We start from the raw sequence: 12,616 nt of genomic DNA, 5'->3' as shown, positions 1-12,616 counted from the left end.
CAAATCGTTTAATATGTTCAGGAAAACCCCACAGAAAAAGTAGCGGGAAAAACGTACAGATATTCAATCATTCTTAACAGACGTGTCAGCATAACATCCCTATGACCAGGTAGCCCCCTCCAGCCCATGCCCCCTGTAGTCCTTACAGATCTGACAATAAAGATACTAGTACCAATAGCTTGTGTTGGTAACTCATGTAGTACAAAGTTGCTAAATGTAGCCAATGTTGGCGCTCATACCCTTGACCTAGGCTTATTTCCTTCATTAGCCATAGCGTTACAGTTAAGAGCATTCGTATTATTTGGTGCTTTTCCTTCATCACATCCAGGAAATTAGCAAGCAGCTGGGGTACAGCATGCTGAGGTCCTGCCAACCTCTGAGACAAGAATAATATTGTGAACATTTCCAGGTAGAAAACAAAAATGTAGAGTGTTGGCACCCTTGAGGGGACACTACATTTAATATACAAGATTTGTCATACTGCTCAATTGCATTTGGTTTAGCAGTTGTACAAAGATAAATGCTAGAACTAGAGAAAACAGACATGTAACATTTCTAGGAATAAAGTTTGACGCTTCTGAATGTCCACCATAGACCAGCCCAATGAGGCACATCAAATCAACCATGTATTGAAATGCCCAGTTGAATAAATAGGTGACATAAGATGAAAACGAAGGAACAACTTTTACCATTAGGACAACATTTGCTTTCAATTCATTCAGTCAAAATGTAAAGTTTTCACAATTTGAAAAATGACCAAGAGGAATTCATGTAACATTAGTTTTTAAATTCAAAAGCTCATTTTAACATTTGAATATTTCCTTATGTTATTAGGTTGTCTTTCATGGTTTATCTCTTTCTCGCAGGGAAAAGGTAGTGTTCGCTGGAAAACCATTAAAGGTGTGGGTAATATAATTTTACAAAAAGAAAAAGCATGGTTTTCAAATAACGCAAAGAATGTCCAACGGTGGAACGAGATCTTTTTCCATTTACTTCAACCTGATACAGGTTACAATGCAGTTTTATCACAGGTGGGGCTAGGTAAGGTTTCAAAATGCACATCCTATTTTACAATCTCAACACTGGTAGTACAAATAAAGTTATATATCTACCAAGGAGAGAGGAGGACCGTTTACACCATTGCTCTTTATTTGCCTTGTGAAAACCATGCGTGGCGTGGGGAGGAGGGGATCGTGCATGACAGTGGGGCAGGGTGGGATGGCGCTCGAGGAGCCAGACCACTATTTCCACAGCAGGTGTGTTAAAGGCACGCCGGGGTTACTCCTAATCCCAGCTAGACACTTCACACCCACACAACGCACGCGCTCACCTGACTAAACACACAGTACACACACAAGCAGCACAGGTTACAGCCCCAGGAGTAAGGTTCGATACAGAAAAAGAGAGGTGGAGGATGAGGTTTTTGGAGAAAGACTGGGAGGGAGGAGTTTCAGGGGGCAAGGGGCTTGGAACCGGTGCTGCCATCGTGTTAGACAGAGGGAAAACTAAAATGGTGGAATGGATCATTTCTGGTTCTTGAGCTGGTTGGAGAGCCAGTCAAGGCCCTCGTAGAGGCCGTCCCCGCTGGTAGCACAAGTGGCCTGGATGTACCAGCTGCGCTGGCGGAGGGCGTGGAGCCCCAGCTTGTCTGTGATCTCTGCAGCATTCATTGCATTGGGAAGGTCCTAAGAAACAACCATGTTCAAATTATTCATCCTCTGTCTATCACACTGTGCAATATCTTACTCAAGCCCAGTGATAGTGCAAGGAGTTGGCAATTCAAAAAATTATTAAGTATGCATGGTCAATGAGTATGGTCCACTCACAATTTTTAGCAGGATAAAAGAGCACTACAAGGAGTCAAGGCAGTCAGAATTCAGATTTGAGTACCCATGCGCACCTGTTTGTTTGCAAAAACAAGCAGCACAGCATCTCTCAGCTCGTCCTCCGCGAGCATTCTCTGCAACTCCTCCCTCGCCTCGTTCACTCGCTCCCGGTCGTTGCTGTCCACCACAAAGATAAGCCCTGCAAAGAAGTACATAGATGACAATATGACACTGGTTCTCCGATAAGCAACTCTGATTCTTGTAACGATGGCACCATCTATGGACCACCATTGCCAACGATCCTCAAAACTCCTTTGAATCTTACCTTGAGTGTTCTGGAAGTAGTGGCGCCACAGCGGCCTGATTTTGTCTTGACCGCCAACGTCCCACACCGTGAAGCTGATGTTCTTGTATTCTACCGTTTCTACATTAAAACCTGGACAAAGGACACAGAATGATAGGCACATATTCCATATAGCCTAATTTGGAAGAAGAAAATTGTGATAGGCTAATGCATTCAAGGAAAAGTGTCCTTACCAATTGTTGGAATGGTGGTAACAATCTCTCCTAGTTTGAGTTTGTACAGGATAGTCGTTTTCCCAGCCGCATCGAGTCCAACCATGAGAATCCTCATCTCCTTCTTGCCAAATAGGCCCTTGAACAGGCTTCCAAACATATTCCCCATGGTCACTTATCTGAGAGAAAGAGGAATGCAAGGTGAAGAAAAATCAGTAACGGTACACATTTAGATTTCTATGGGGTTCATACACATTTTGACAAATTGAATTTCATGACTTTTCACCAAATTTCCACGACCAAACAAACGTAAGTGGCYTCTACGTAAGTATAAAAAAGTGTTTGTGGTATTGACACTGGGAGGCTGCTCTCTGATACCACGTATCATCTCCTGTCTTTGTGCAAGACACTTAAACCCCACCAAGTAGAATACCTGTTAGGCAACTGTATAAATCACATGGTCAACCTTCAGTCTGGAGACCTACTGGGTGTGCAGGCTTTTGATTACAGCTCTGCTCAAAACAGACAGTTAATCAAGGTCCGGTTGAGCAGCTAATTCCTAAAAATGTGGTTTGTTAGAGGGGGACTGGAATAAAAGCCTGCGCACCCATTCGCTCTCCTGGAGGATGGTTGCCCACCCTCGACGTAAAATATATTGCAACATTACAACCAAATGCCTTTGTAAATAATTCATTAATTTAATATATCAAAGATCAAATGGCTATTGTAAGCTACAAATATTTTTATTCAGCTGAAGCATGCCCACAAACTTTCTTCAGGAAATGTACATTTTAGTTTAGTCATTTATCTTACAGTCTATTTTGCAATCCACGAWTCAAATAATTATTTTGATTCATATTCGATTCATCACGATTGAACCGAATCTCAACTAATAAAATGGCAAAGTTTAGCGAGTGTCGGTGTTTTGGGGGACATGACATAATGAAAACAAACCTTTTTATTTATTCAACTAGGTAAACGAGTTAACAAATTATTATTTACAATGACGGACTACCTCGCCGAACGCTAACCTGTACGACGCTGGGTCAATTTTGCGCCGCCCTATGGGACTCCCAATCACGACCGGTTGTGATACGGCCTGTAATCGAACCAGGGTCTGTAGTGACACCTCTAGCACTGAGATGCAATGCCTTAAGACCGCTGCGCCACACCACATGCTAATAAAAGCAACACAGTTAACTACAGGGTACAATATATACATTTTGAACGGACTACCTAGTTAGTCTGTTCTCTATCATATTTTATAGGCTATATATGGGCCTACCTGCTGCTGGAATGTCCGACTGTCTCTCTCCTTTGAGTAATGGCCCACTCGTCTCGCACAATTGCAGGTTACGCAAACACAGACGTGCTAAAACTGTCATTCCGATCCTGGCTGATATGTTGACGTTTAACTGTGCCTAAATAAATTACGTTAACAGAAATTCAAATGAATTTCCATGACTTTTCCTGAACTTCCGGATTTAATCATCCAAAACTTTTCCGGGCCGTACGAACCCTGTTAGTATGTACATTCAAGGGGACATACGTTTGCAGGAATTAACTCCAAGCCACAAATGTATTCCCCAAACCCAACAGCCTACGTCAGCATACTGCTATAGTTAGCTAGTTGTATGGCTGTGAATGCATTCCGTTCCTTTAACACGTCAGAAACGACTTAAATGACAACGAAGCGATCCTGACGTCAGCTGACTCGCCACAGCTAGCTGCTTTTAGCCTGTCATGTTTATGATTTCGGTAGCTGGTGTTCTGTGACAAAAATCATCAACATAATATAGTATTTATTTAGCCAATTTGGTGCTTGCTCCTAAGTCCTAGTTTCTAGCTTCTAAACACTGTGCAATTGTGAATGAATCTACGTTCCAGTTAGCTAGGCCTTTCTTAACCGAGGCAAGGCTAACTAAGCAAGCCTGAATATTTCCCATCAGGATCTAGAAACTATCATACAGTTTCACGAACAAAATAAATATCCGAATTTAATTGGCAACAGGCGTACCCGGTGGATAGTGAACTTGAGGGCCGACAACATTCTTTAAACTAACGTTAACTAGGTAATTATATAACATTAAAAGCTAAAAGAAAACGCTCTAACTAGTTAGCTAACTAGCTTGGGCGGATGCTTAGCATCATGCTATCTTATTAACTAYCTAGTTAAGTTAAGGAACAAACTGGGGATCTCAGGCATTTAAAACGTTTACCGAACATATCGTTTTACACGCATTTGCTACTCATCTTATGACAAAACTAGTCAGCCTGTAGGAAGAGACTGTGTTCGCTAACTTAGCATCACTAGCTAGCCATATATATGCCGCAACGTCAGATGTAGAGGAAATTGTGACGTCATTTGAAGAACAGACAACGGGAAAACTGAGCGTTTTTGTCAGATTCTAGTTCACTCGAACATACATTATAATATGTTAAACATACGTGATGTATGATATATTCACCTTAGAAAGACTGCTTCTCGATCTTGCTTCTCTTTCAGTCACTCCAAAATGGCGTTTACGCAACTCAGTAGACACCGGTGTGTGGACAGGCACTTCCCACTGTTAATCTTATCCAATCATATCACCTATTGTATTTAAAGACCCCGCCTGTAATACAATTTCATCCAATCACGTGGCCGATATGATTTTAGACAACGAGGAAGTGAACGTACACATTTTAGCCAATTACTTTTGAATCACATTATTAATGCAACGCAAGTTATCAATGCAATTGGCAGATAATAGATTCGGATCAATGCAGTCAGTAGCAGAATATTCTGTGATTCAACTCATTGTGCACTGACTCTTCAGTGAGGTGATCAGGGTGTCTTCTTTCCCAAGCCCACAGAGCTTGTTGATTGAATTTTGTTTTAACACAAGCTTTTCAGAGCTACTCCAACTCAATAAACCAGATGTTGGTCGACTTGTTCACGTGATTCATTTATTCTCAACATGGTGGATTGTTTAAAAAAAAAACATAAATTGTAGGCCTATGCATCATCACACTGATAAAAGGTAGAATTGTTGAGAGACACACCCATCTATTCTAATGAGTAGCTAGAAACCTACTATTATAGGCTAATAATTACAGAGAGAGAAAAATCATCACAATGTGAAAATGTTGTGCCTGAGTCTCAATTTAGAAAATAGCTGCATGTATACACCTTCAAAGTTGTCTCATTCCCGAATCTCAAGCTTTCCCTCTTTGATCCTCCAGCTCCATCGTGGACAACAGTCTGGGGAAGGAATACAGCAAAGCCACAAGCCTGACTCCTGGATTTCCTGTTGGAAGGACACGGGCTTCCTGTCCAGAGTCTCCAGACTGAAGGCCTTCACTGTGATCTAAATGAGACACAGCACACTCTCATGTTATCTGTACATCAATTAGACAGGCTAATGATATGTTCAACCTTACTCAGATCTACAGTGATCTCTTACCTGCTCGCTTATCCCTATGGCAACATGACCCACTTTGACCTGATGCCGTTCACGGATCCTCAAACACTCACCGCCAATGTTTTCAATCCATATCTCAACGCCTAGACCAACAATGCACAGAGAACAGTGAGTTCATCAACAATTATACCCTTCCCTAATGCTTACAGGCAAGTCTACCCAGAGCATTTTCTCACCTTCAAAGCAGTAAGATGGTGGCTGGTTGGTGGATACCACCAACCATTCCAAGTTGAAGCTCTGTCCATCTGTCTGGCTGTTGTAGGAGAAGACTCCAGAGCTGAGGTCATCAGACGAGCAATCAGAATCTTTGTCTGTATCATCCTTCTGGGATGAACCAGTGCTGCTCATACAGGAGGGAGGGTGGTCCCTTGGCTCAGGGGAGGGGGTCTGTGCCAAAATGCCCTCGGTAACACCTGGAGAAAGACAGATCGCCTTACTTTCCTGTCTCAAGAATATACACCGCACTGCATCTTTTTAGATGTGCATAAAGCCTGACTGTCTGTGCAGCAGTAGTCGCTTAACTCACCATCTCTTAAGTATTCCAATTCAGGCTCTGACCCCCAGGATTGGTCAATCTCCGGCTGGCCTTTCCGCAGMACGGGGAAGTGGGTGTGGAGAGCTTGGTAAAGTTCTGTGGAAGACTCCTCTTCCTCCCAATCGCCTTCATATTCCCAGTCACTTTTCCTCTCCAGATCTCCATCCTCCCCCAAGTAAATATCCACCTCGGAATCTGTCTCAGATTCCCAATCTTCCAGCACATGGCTCTCCTCCAAGGAATTTTGATAAGATTCCCAGTCCCTATCCTCCAGAGAATATGTCACTGATTCAGAATCTCTCTCCAATTTCGATCCGCCCTCCTCAGAATCACTACTGTCCGCGCCAGCGGCCAACGCTCTCCAGGAGCTCACCCAATGCATTTTGGGTGCTGACTGTGTGGCTGCTGGCTTTGCAGGGGCAGAGGGAATGTAGGGTCTGTTATGATTCCCAGCCTTGCTGTTCACCAGTTTCTGACAATCACCTTGACCAGAACTGTGACAAAGTCCTCCCACTGAAGAGAAAAAAGGGGCGCTCTCATTATTCTAAAACATACACTAGCTCCATCTCACACACAAACACCCATGTACTGAGGGAACATCTTCACAACAATCACAATGATTGAATTCCGGCCATAGATACACACTTGTAAATAGCTAATTCAAGTTTGTCAAATCATAGATAGATTACCTGCTCTCAGGGCCTTGGTGGTCATCTGCCTTAGCGCTGTGGCCGAGGCTCTACTGGCGGGGTCCTTCTGTAGTCCAGCTCTCAAGACCTCGGCAGTGTAGGGGTTACAGCTGGGGGGCACCTCCCTCAGAGGTGGTGGCTCATTGACAATCTGACCAGTGAAAGGAAATATTTTAAATTATATGTTTGCAGCAAGGACTTTTCTCTGATCCTGGATAACATGGGTTGGTTTTTTTTGCAGCAAGGACTGATGCTGGATAACACAGGTTGTTTTTTACCTTGAAGCACAGCGGGTGGTTGTAGTAGCGGATCCAGGGGTGGCATCCGTTGAGCATGTGCAGTAGCATGCAGCAGCTACTCCACACGTCTGCCTTGGCACAGCGGAGGTCCCCTCGTGCCACCTCGGGCGCCATGTGGGTCTCTGTGCCAGCGGGCCACCCAGATTCTGAAATGTTAGGAAATAGTTGTGTGGGCATCGTTTTGTTTTTGTTTATCCCATTGAATACTAACTCAAATAGTTTTCATTGTATTCACACATGTACACTGACGTCTAAAGGCTTTGGTGCTCTGTCCATTTGGGTCCAGCGTCTCAGAGAGACCAAAGTCACAGAGGAACGTGTCCCTCCCATCCTCAGACAGCAACACATTGTCAGCTGCAACAAGAAAATAAGAAAAGGGTAAACAAAATGTACAATTAGAAGGCTATCTGAGGAATAAGGAGTTAGAGACGTATAGGGAACTGCTTTCTGCCAGACATAACAGTACTGTGCATCCTGAAACTACAGGATGTGCTTTCTTATCTTCTGACACTAGAGGGAGTGCAACAACCACAAATAACTTTGCTTTACAAAGTATCACTCTAGTAAACTACACTCAAATGTACCTATGCTATTCTTTCAGATCTTACACGTGTCTAGGGCAAAAGGGGTTGTTAACATGCCTTTAACATCCAGATGCAGGACGTGTCTGTGATGCAGGTGTTCCAATGCTCCCAGGAGCTGACAGAGGTAGCGCAAGGCCAGTTCCTCTGGTAAACTTCCCCTCTCCCTCAGTAGCTGGGCCAAACAACTTGTCTTCAGGTCCATGAAGAGTGTGACGTATGGACCCTCCCTCACAGCCCCAAAGAGCTTCACAACGCCAGGGGAGTTCAAAGCACTCCACGTGCTCACCTCCTCACAGTTGAAATGACTCAGTGGGATCTGGAATGAGTAAAACAAATTATTTTATTATGGACCAGGTTTACTAGGCGCTTGCATGAAGTGAAATGTTTGGGCCTATTGTTCTACAGAGGGAATTCAACTTTGAAACTGCTGCTTATAATGTATAGGATCATAAGACAACTCTGTTGTATTTGGGACATACTTTTTTGGCAGCACACTCGAACCCGGTACTTCTGTCCTGAACACTGAACACATCACCATACGATCCATTCTGAATGTGGTATAGAATGTGGTATTCCTTTCCCTCCCTGTATTCAAACTTATTGGGCTGGAGTTGCTGAAAGATACACAGTACACATACATGCACATTCTGGTTATTCAAGCATTCTTTATAAAACAAGGATACTGAATATTGATGAGGAAATAAATTAACAGGATTCCTACCTTGTGGAATATGAGGCCTTCGTTGATCTGTGCGGTGGCCTCTTTCATCTCATCCGAGACATCTTTGACCAGTGCTTTGAAAAAAGGTGAGACGAATCGCTGATGCTTCTGGGTAACTCTGCTGCGTAGTTCCTCCAACATTGTCTCAGAGCTAGACACTCCCCCGACGCTACACAACAATCCAGACACATCCCCTGGGATGTTAGACACACCCACCAGACTGCAAAAGGAGTTGGACGTACTCTCCACACTGGAGGAGGATCCGGATTCCCATCCTCGGCTACAGGTGGAGTCCGAGTCAGACACGCCCATCAGACTGCAAGACGAGTTAGAGTCGGACACACTCTCTGGCGCCAGGACGTTGTCCGACACGCACATCACACTGGAYAGACAGTCCGACACGTCCACCAGGCTGCAGACTGAGTCCGACAGACCCCCATCCCCAAAACTAGAAGAGGCGTCTGACTCGCTCTCACGAGTACGAATAGATTCAGAATCAGATATACTCTTCAGACTGGATAGAGACTCAGACACTCCTATTTCACTAGAAAAGTCGGACACACCTATGAGTTCGTATGTGTCTGACAGGCCATCTGCACATTTTGACACACCTTCCAAGCTGCAGTGGGATACAAGTTCAAACAAACCCTCCAAAATGCAGCCTCCGCGGCTATGAGGTACCCAGATAGAGTCTGTGTGTTTGGGGAGGTCCACAGGAAGTTGGTTTACCTCTGAGGCCCAGCTCATGTCCTTGTTGGTTGATTTAGACCAGTCGATCTCCTGCACCCATAAACCTTGGATGACTGGTGGCTCTTGTCCTTCCTCCCTCTGTCTTCCTTCCTGAGGCTTTTGCCGAAGCTTCCTTCGAATGTGGTGGTGTGGGACTGTGCGGGTAGTACCCACATAGTTCTCTTCGTCAGTATCACTCTCGGTTGTAGCTTTCTTGGCTATGGACCTGCAAATTAAGTGACATCGAGTGAGTTGACGAGACTGCTAGGGGCGTCTGGGGGCATGTAACCCCTGAATAAATTTTTTGGGGAAATGAACAGCTAATTGTAATGAGCCTAAAATGTACTAACTTTATTACGAACAATTTATTGTGCCTTGTTAAGGATACAGTGCAAACTCCATCTAACTGCAGTACAGTTTTCTAGTCCCAATTCAATTTAAAATTTGAGATTAAAGATGGTCATGCTCTGGTAAGTACCTGTGGCTTTTGAGCAGATGAGATCTGGAGTAGACACATTCTGTGCTCGTAGGGCTGAACTCTTGGGAGCCTTCACCTGGGACACACAGATTTACTCTGGATCAAAGATGTCTCACTAAATGACATGGGCTTGTTATTCCCTCCTTTCTGCCCTAAAAAAATAGGGCAAATAAGGCCAGAAGAGAAGAAACAATTTTCTAGAATGTAACCCCTATCCCTCCTCCTGGCTGCATGCAGATGCAAAACTATTTCAGTGCTACTTAGCCATTTAGCAGCATACAACCCTACATCCCACTGCTGGCATGCCTCAGGAGCTAAGCAGGGTTGGTCCCTGGAGTGGAGACCAGATGCAGATGGAAGTGGTGTTGGAGGGCCAGTAGGAGGCACTCTTTCCGCTGGTCTAAAAATAATATCCCAATACCCCAGGGCAGTGATTGGGGACTTTGCCCTGTGTAGGGTGCCCTCTTTAGGATGCGACGTTAAACGGGTGCTGACTCTCTGTGGTCACTAACATATCCCATGGCACTTATTGTAAGAGTAGGGGTGTTAACCCCAGTGTCCTGGCTAAATTCAAAATATGGCCTTCATACCATCATGGTGACCAAATCATCCCCAGCTTACAATTGGCTCATTCATCCAAAATGTTTATGAAAAAAGTGTCACTGTGTAACTACTATGCACTTTGTAAAAGAAGAGTTCTCCATTAGTTACTGGCTTACCCTCTGCCTGGGCGATGATGGAGACACATGGGACTTGGTTCCTGTCATCATGCCCCCCTGTGCCCACCTGCTTGGCAGTGCCCTGCTCCATCACCAGGCTCAGGGTAGGAAGGACGGTCGGCACCAACGGGTCCTTGTTCTCTTCACCCTCCATGATGTTTTCCTTCCCCAAAGAGAACAGCAGTGACGCCCCCTTCACATCAATGAATGGCGTGTTTGAGTTGAACATCCTGGGTATGGCCATTCCTCTTGCACTTGGCACCCTTAGAGAAACTGAGATCAAATCAAAGACATGATAAATAAAAAGTCAAATGAGTGCTAACATGCTACTGGAGAGAAATGGGGTAAGTTTACTTTCGGGAATAGTGAGAATGGTGACAAACCCTCTCCTCAAGGTCTTCTTCAAGGAGATCTTTGTGGCAATAAGCACTGATGCTCAAGAGCTAAGGCTATGTGGTAGTTAGTAGTAGAATTTTATTTGAAGAGCTCTAGGAAATGCAAAGGGATACCAAACACCGAACAAGAAGCATTATGTAAATTAACCAAATAGTCTATTAATAGACGGCAAAATAATTCTCAACATGTCATAAGATAGTTCTTGACCCCTAAGGGAGGGGAAATGTACATAACTCAAAAGGCTTATTCACTGTGCGGATATGCTGACGTTAGCTATGCATTTGGCAGGTATTTTAATGTGATGGCATTTGTTATGGTCGGTGTGAATGAACTGAGATGGCTAGTGATCCAGGCGAACATGTATAAATAGCACGCAGAGTTTCAGCATGCTCTGAACTAGTTGCATGCCTTCCACTGGGCTGCTCAGCTGTCAAAGTCTCTCTTTCTTAGCGCCCACCATATTGACAGGGAAGGCCGGGGATCAAAACAATCCTTTGTCAACTTACACACAGACAACGCTACACAGGTTATGTGTCCTTGTCCTCTCATAACTGCATTTGCAACTTGCACTAACTTATCCACTAACTTAACTTAGTTCAAGTGATTCCTATGTTTCTTAGTCCATGTTTTGGGAAACAATAATAAGTAGTATTTCTAAAAGTTCTTCATTACATCTTTGTTCATTGTTATGTGTGTGTGTGGTTCCACTGCAAAGTTGTAGGAATTTTAGATCGCAATCCTGATTCTTGAACATGCACCACTGTAAATTTCCCATTCCCCGTTAAGTTGGCATTCAACTAACACCCTCAGCCCTCAAATCTTACTGTATGAGGACCTTTATATCTACGTTTTTTGTTCACCTAAGGGAAAATAATGGCCCATCTTTCCCATTACTTCCTTGTCTGCCTTCACCTACACTCACATCCCCTTCCTAGCCCTAGTAGAAATAAAACATTAATACCAAGATAATACATTGGTTTGAATGACAATAAAACATCAATAGGTAGTAATCCAACATACCGTAAAGGTGAAACAGTTGCTCCTTTTCTGTGAGAAGTTATCTTTGTATTAGTAGTAGTAGAGACAGACAGAGTACTTCAGCCAGTTGGACTAAGCTACTTGCTTCTGTTGTCAATGTGTGTGGGTGTCTGTGTATGTCTGTATGTGCTGTCTCCAAGTGTAACCCACCGGCTTTCTGCTGACAGGCCGTGCTGATTGGTGGGCCATATGTGAGAGTTATGAGACAACTTTCACCCCCGACCCCCGGCACACATTACTGTTACTGTATCTAGACTCGGGTACTGTCTTGAGTCTATCCATTTTTTTCCCTTTCAATGTGTCTTTTGACTAACGATGTAGTCATTGTTAATTAAATAAACAAACACATACATCCGCCTCCCCTCATGAAACTGTGCTCCCAGTCTCTGTCCTCATCTCATTCTTTTGTACAATCACCTTCAAACATACGTTCAAGTTTGTATTAATAGCTATGGCAGTCCTAGAGAATCAAATACATAGGTATAACATGGATATAACGTCGATAAATAAGCAACAAAATAAAGGGAAGAACCACAAGTGCAAAGAAGTGTAACTCAATGAAGGTAGAAAATCAGTATTGAGACAGATTGACAAAGAAAAGTGCAATTTAGTAACATATTTA

General features: G+C 43.8%; 2 protein-coding genes across 2 annotated transcripts; both read right to left on the bottom strand.

The window, feature by feature from the left end:
- Nucleotides 1-425: 425 nt before the first annotated feature.
- Nucleotides 426-4,918, bottom strand: LOC111978339 (ADP-ribosylation factor 1). The gene is made up of 5 exons (XM_024008349.2): nucleotides 4,811-4,918; nucleotides 2,364-2,521; nucleotides 2,152-2,262; nucleotides 1,901-2,025; nucleotides 426-1,685 (listed from the first exon to the last, which is right to left on the bottom strand). The coding sequence occupies exons 2-5, from the start codon at nucleotides 2,509-2,511 to the stop codon at nucleotides 1,524-1,526; spliced, it is 546 nt and encodes a 181-aa protein (XP_023864117.1). The 5' UTR covers nucleotides 2,512-2,521; nucleotides 4,811-4,918; the 3' UTR covers nucleotides 426-1,523.
- Nucleotides 4,919-5,271: 353 nt separating this feature from the next.
- On the bottom strand, nucleotides 5,272-12,124 carry LOC111978338 (mitogen-activated protein kinase kinase kinase 14). Its single transcript, XM_024008348.2, has 13 exons — nucleotides 11,977-12,124; nucleotides 10,561-10,833; nucleotides 9,842-9,917; nucleotides 8,635-9,589; nucleotides 8,393-8,527; nucleotides 7,971-8,229; nucleotides 7,579-7,683; nucleotides 7,309-7,475; nucleotides 7,031-7,181; nucleotides 6,333-6,854; nucleotides 5,983-6,219; nucleotides 5,789-5,889; nucleotides 5,272-5,692 (listed from the first exon to the last, which is right to left on the bottom strand). The coding sequence occupies exons 2-13, from the start codon at nucleotides 10,802-10,804 to the stop codon at nucleotides 5,528-5,530; spliced, it is 3,117 nt and encodes a 1,038-aa protein (XP_023864116.1). The 5' UTR covers nucleotides 10,805-10,833; nucleotides 11,977-12,124; the 3' UTR covers nucleotides 5,272-5,527.
- Between the last annotated feature and the right edge of the window lie 492 nt (nucleotides 12,125-12,616).

The sequence above is a fragment of the Salvelinus sp. IW2-2015 genome, linkage group LG18 (genome assembly GCF_002910315.2).
Source record: "Salvelinus sp. IW2-2015 linkage group LG18, ASM291031v2, whole genome shotgun sequence".
In the NCBI taxonomy this organism is placed as follows: domain Eukaryota; kingdom Metazoa; phylum Chordata; class Actinopteri; order Salmoniformes; family Salmonidae; genus Salvelinus; species Salvelinus sp. IW2-2015.
This window is presented reverse-complemented; position numbering and strand designations above follow the sequence as displayed.